The sequence below is a fragment of the Oryzias melastigma genome, linkage group LG19, assembly GCF_002922805.2.
Source record: "Oryzias melastigma strain HK-1 linkage group LG19, ASM292280v2, whole genome shotgun sequence".
In the NCBI taxonomy this organism is placed as follows: Eukaryota; Metazoa; Chordata; class Actinopteri; order Beloniformes; family Adrianichthyidae; genus Oryzias; species Oryzias melastigma.
This window is the reverse complement of record NC_050530.1, coordinates 6,014,168-6,019,371: the sequence shown is the minus strand read 5'-3', so window position 1 is coordinate 6,019,371 and position 5,204 is coordinate 6,014,168. Positions and strand designations below refer to the sequence as shown.

The window sequence follows — 5,204 nt, the reverse complement described above, 5'->3', positions numbered from 1 at the left end:
CGGCGATGCTGTGAAATGTCATTTTGCTGCTGCTCACAAAAGGCAGCCGGTAGCTGTGGGGGCTTCTCCTTAGTGGTGGGAAACTAACTAAAGTCACAGCTAAAGGTCAAGCTAGAAACCTGATGATTTCTACAGGAAAAGCCAATTTTTTTTTTTTCTTGGAAATTCTATGAGCTCACAATTTACACACACATTCACACACTGATGTCTTTAGAAATGCTAATAAATGTTTAAACCACGTCTAACAAGGCTTTACTAATGCTAATAAATGTCAAATACATTTCTAATAAAGCTTAAAACTGCAAATAACTGTGTAATAAATGTCTAATAAATCTTTACAAATGCTAATATTTAATATATGTCTAATAAAGCTTTAAAAATGCTAATAAATGTTTAATTCATGTCTAAAAAGGCTTTTCTAATGCTAATAAATGTATAATACATGTGTAATATGTCCTTTAAAATGCTAATAAATGTGTAATAAAGCTTTAAAAATGCTAATAAATGTTTGATCTATATCTAATAAGGATTTACTAATGTTAATACATGTTTAATCCATGTGTAAAAAGGTTTTACAAATGCTAATAAATGTCCAATATTTGTCTAATAAAGCTTTAAAAATTTTAATAAATGTTTAATTAATGTCTAATAGGGCTTTACTAATGCTAATAAATGTCTAATACATTTCTAAAAAAGCTTTAGAACTGCAAATCACTGTGTAATGAATGTATAATAAAGTTTTAAAAATGTTAAATGTTTGATCTATGTCTAATAAGGATTTACTAATGTTAAGAAATGTCTAATAGTTATGTTAAAAGGCTTTACAAATGCTAATAAATGGCCAATATATGTCTAATAAAGCTTTACAATTCTAATAAATGTTTAATTCATGTCTAAAAAGGCTTTACTAATGCTAATAAATGTCTAATAATTGTGTGAAAAGCCCTTTAAAATGCTGATAAATGTTTGATTTATGTCTAAAAAGGCTTTACTAATGCTAATAAATGTCTAATAAAGCTCGATAAATGCTAATAAATGTTTAATTCATGTCTAATAAAGTTTTACAAATGCTAATAAATGTTTAAACCACATCTAAAAAGGCTTTACAAATGCTAATAAAGCTAAAAAAGCAAATACATTTCTAATAAAGCTTTAAAACTGCAAACAACTGTGTAATAAATGTCTAATAAAGCTTTAAAATCCTAATACATGTTTAATTCATGTCTAATAAAGCTTTACAAATGCTAATAAATGTCTAATACATGTCCAAATAAGCTTTAGAAAGGCAAATCAATGTGAATTAAATGTCTAACAAAGCTTTACAAATGCTTCTAAAATGCCAATAAATGTCAAATATGTCTAATAAAGCTTTAGAAATTCTAATAAATGTGTAAAACATGTCTAATAAAATTCTACAAATGCTAATAAACATCTAATACATGTCTAATTATGAATGCTAATTATTGTCTCATAATACTAATGAATGTTAAACATGTCTTGTGTAATGTTAATAAACGTATAATAAAGCTTATTAAATGCTAATAATTGTCTAATTATGCTTTAAAGATGGTAATAAATGTCTTAGAAGCAGCATAACGGCTTCATCCTTTAAGGTCACATCAAATACAGGTTTTCTTTTTTTCCTTTCACATTTTATAATTTTATATTTTTTTTATATATATATGTGTGTGTTTACCTTATTCCAAGACTCAACCCTCTATAGCTTTGCAGGTTTTGGAGTTTTATTATCACATCTACTGTACATGTAAAGTCGTCTCCATCTTGTTTACATGCTCTGAATAATTACACAACACTTCAGAAATGACCTTGTGTGACCTTTGTGACAACATGTTTTCAAACAGCAGAGTTCACTCCCACATATGTACAGGTTTGTCAGAAAATATGCTGTGCGCCATACTGTGCTTCATTCACCTGAATGCTACGAGTCAGAAGTGCATTTGAGGAAAGCAGCACCAGCGCAGCAGACTGCAGGAGCTTTTTTATTTTTATTTTTTCTTTTTCTGTCCTGTGGTTCATTTGTCTGTTTGTCCTCTTAAAAGCGTCAAAGAAAAGCTGCTTTAGTTAGTACGGTGGCCTTCCATCATGAGAACACAAAGAAAACTACGAGCGGCGCTTTGCTAAAAACGGTCCTTCAAAGAGCTCCACAGGACGGCGCTCCGGTTTCTGCCTTATCATCCACAATGCAGTGCAGCCATCTTGAAAAATCCACCTTTAATTTAATTTCATACACACACGCTAAAGTCCTTAGACTGGCTACATGAGCACACAGCTCTTGGCCCGGTCCTTTCGGATGGCGGGGGGCTGCTCGTGAATCTCAGTCCGGGGGGGCTGCTGCGAGACCCGCTTGAGGGCGTGGCGGGAATCCGCCCGTTTCAGCTGCGGCCGGTGGATGCTGGACACAGACGCCAGCGTGGTGATGTGGAAAACATCCCGGACGCTGTTCTCGGAGTACTTGGAGGTGCACTCCGCGTACGCCACCGCTCCCATCTGCCGCGCCAAGTTGGTGCCCTAAAAACAGGAACGCACATTAAGATTGATTATTCAGTTTTGATGATGATGACTCATCATTTCCTGCTCACGTTTGGGCAGACGACTGTACCAGAGGAAGAAATATCCATTTGTTGGATTTGGAAGTACCAAAAATGGCAGCCATTGAAGGCTGATCTCAAAAGGTACGGAGTCGAATTAGTGCCATAAAGATTTGAAACCCCAATAACTTGCAAAATGTCAAACTTAAATATTACGTAAAATAAAATTAATACTGTTGCTAAAAGTCAGCAAAAGAAAACATTAAGATTTCCGGATGAGAGAAAGGCAAAATTTAACTGTCATAACGCCGTTTTCGATGTTTATAAAACTTTTACGCCCATCTTATGACAACAGAAGACCATGGCATTACAGACTGGCTGTAATTTTCTAAGTTCCCAGAGTCAGTAAATGCATCATGACTAAGGTTACCACCCTCATTGGTTTTGATTGGTCCCTTGTTTTAGCCCCGCCCCCATGTGCCAAAACGGGGCAAAAAGTTTTTAATCCGGAAATGTTTAGATTTGAAACCAGAAAAAAAGAGTTAATATTGAAATTTTGAGCTTTTAAACTTAAACATCAGAAAATTTAAAGCTTGAAATAATTAAAATTTTCTTTAGAATTGCGTAAAGGTTTAGACACTTTTTTTTTTCTCCTTAGCACCAAGACTGAGGTTACCACCCTCATTGATTTTGATTGGTCCTTTATTTTAGCCACGCCCCCATGTGCCAAAACGGGGCAAAAAGTGTTTAATCCGGAAATGTTTAGATTCGAAACCAGGAAAAAAAAGAGTTAATATTGAAATTTTGAGTTTTTAAACTTAAACATCAGAAAATTTAAATCTTAAAATAATAACATTTATTTTAGAATTGCACTGAATTTACTTTTTTTTTTTTTTTTGTACCTTAGTTCCAATATTTCAGCTTGAATTTAAGTGTTTTATTTGGGTTTTGAATCTTTATACCGCTTTAGCTCCATAAAAGGAGCAATTGACTCCAATTAGTGTGTTAAGTTGGATTTTACATAAAAAATAACCACATTTTTTTTTCTAAAAGTAGTTGAGTATAATTAACTATGAAAACAAGTTTTTAGGCCTCTAACTACTCATACAATTAAACGTTAAAAATTTAAATCAGCACATGCTGGAACTCTGTATTGTCGTCCTAAGGTATTTTTATATTTTTGCTGTATATTTATTCTGGTTTCAACAATTTAAACTCTAATTATCTGTATATTCTTGTTTTTCAATGACTTATGAATTTGTTACTTAGCTGTAAATTAATTAGTTTTTACTTCTTGTTACTATTGAGTGAATGACGCACTTTTTAGTCGTAACATATTTTGAGCTAAATTTATTCTGCATTTTTTTATTTTTTTGCTTTTCACAGCTTTCACATACAGGACCATAGAAGGACATTAGAATTGTCCCATTCAAATAAACAAATAAATAAAATAGACACTCTAAAACTTTTGCTTTTACGTGTCAAAAGTTTATTAATATTTCAACTAAATCTCTAGTCTTTTAGACTGTCTGTATTTATTTAAAACCTAAAGTAAATTCTTCTGTATTTCAGAAGCGCACAGACACAGAAACACCATCCACACACAGTAAGATTCAGCTTTTCAGTTCTGCTTCATTTAGAAATAGCAGCCAATTTTTTTGCTGTCGATGCCAAACAAAGCATTTATTGCCAACTTAAAATCAATTGTGTTTGTCCTTTTGCTCTGAGCCCGGCTTTGCTTTTCTTCCAAAGCGTTTAATTCCTAAAACAAGCTGCAGAGAGCTGGAAGCTCTAAAGTAAACATAAGGGGGATTTATTTTATATAATTGTCTGAATGCTTAGTAAGCGTTCACACTATAGTGATTCTCCTGCTCCTTTCTGCATGTTTTTCAGCATGTAAAAACTCAATTACACTTTCAGCTATTTCAGTATCAAAACTTTTAGCTCGTTCAGGACATTACTGCTTGTATTTTTGGTATTCATAAACTTCATAGTTTTTTAAATATTGAGCAAAATATGTCCCATAAAAAATGAATGAGACAATCTTCAAACTTCAATATTTTAAGTAGATTAGCAGGTTTTTTGTTTTAATCTTTTATATTATTTATAATAAAAAAATATTGGAGTGTAGCTAATATTTTAGCAATATGCTAAAGTTTTTGGCAATTTCTTATAATAGATTTTTTTTTAGGATAATTTAGAGTTTAGCTTCTGTTTTCTCAACATGCTAACGTTTTTGACTAATTTAGTTTACTGAGGAATTTTAGGCTATTTTGGAGTTTGGCTAGCAGCATATTTTAGCAACGAGCTAACTTTTGGGGGGCTAATTTGGCAACTATTCTGTTTTTTTAAGATAATCTGGAGTTTAGCTAATGTTTAAGTTACATGCTAACATTTTTGGCTAATTTGTCATCTACTAAGGTTTTTATAGGCTAATTTAGAGCTTAGCTTCTATTTTAGCAACATGCTAATGTTTTTGACTAATTTAGTTTACTGAGGAATTTTAGGCTATTTTGGAGTTTGGCTAGTAGCATATTTAAGCAACAAGCTAGCTATTTGGGGGCTAGTTTGGCATCTACTGAGTTTTTTATGCTAATCTGGAGTTTAGCTAATGTTTTAGTAACATGCTAACATTTTTGGCTAATTTGTTATCTG

At 32.3% G+C, this 5,204-nt stretch overlaps 1 protein-coding gene across 1 annotated transcript in view; it reads right to left on the bottom strand.

The window, feature by feature from the left end:
• Nucleotides 1-1,720: 1,720 nt before the first annotated feature.
• The window catches only part of LOC112153862 (rho-related GTP-binding protein RhoN), a 38,401-nt gene continuing 34,917 nt past the window's right edge, over nt 1,721-5,204 (bottom strand). The window contains exon 5 of the mRNA XM_024284306.2: nt 1,721-2,529. Coding sequence (XP_024140074.1) covers nt 2,275-2,529 — 255 coding nt within the window. The 3' untranslated portion in view covers nt 1,721-2,274. The remainder of the gene's footprint in view (nt 2,530-5,204) is intronic.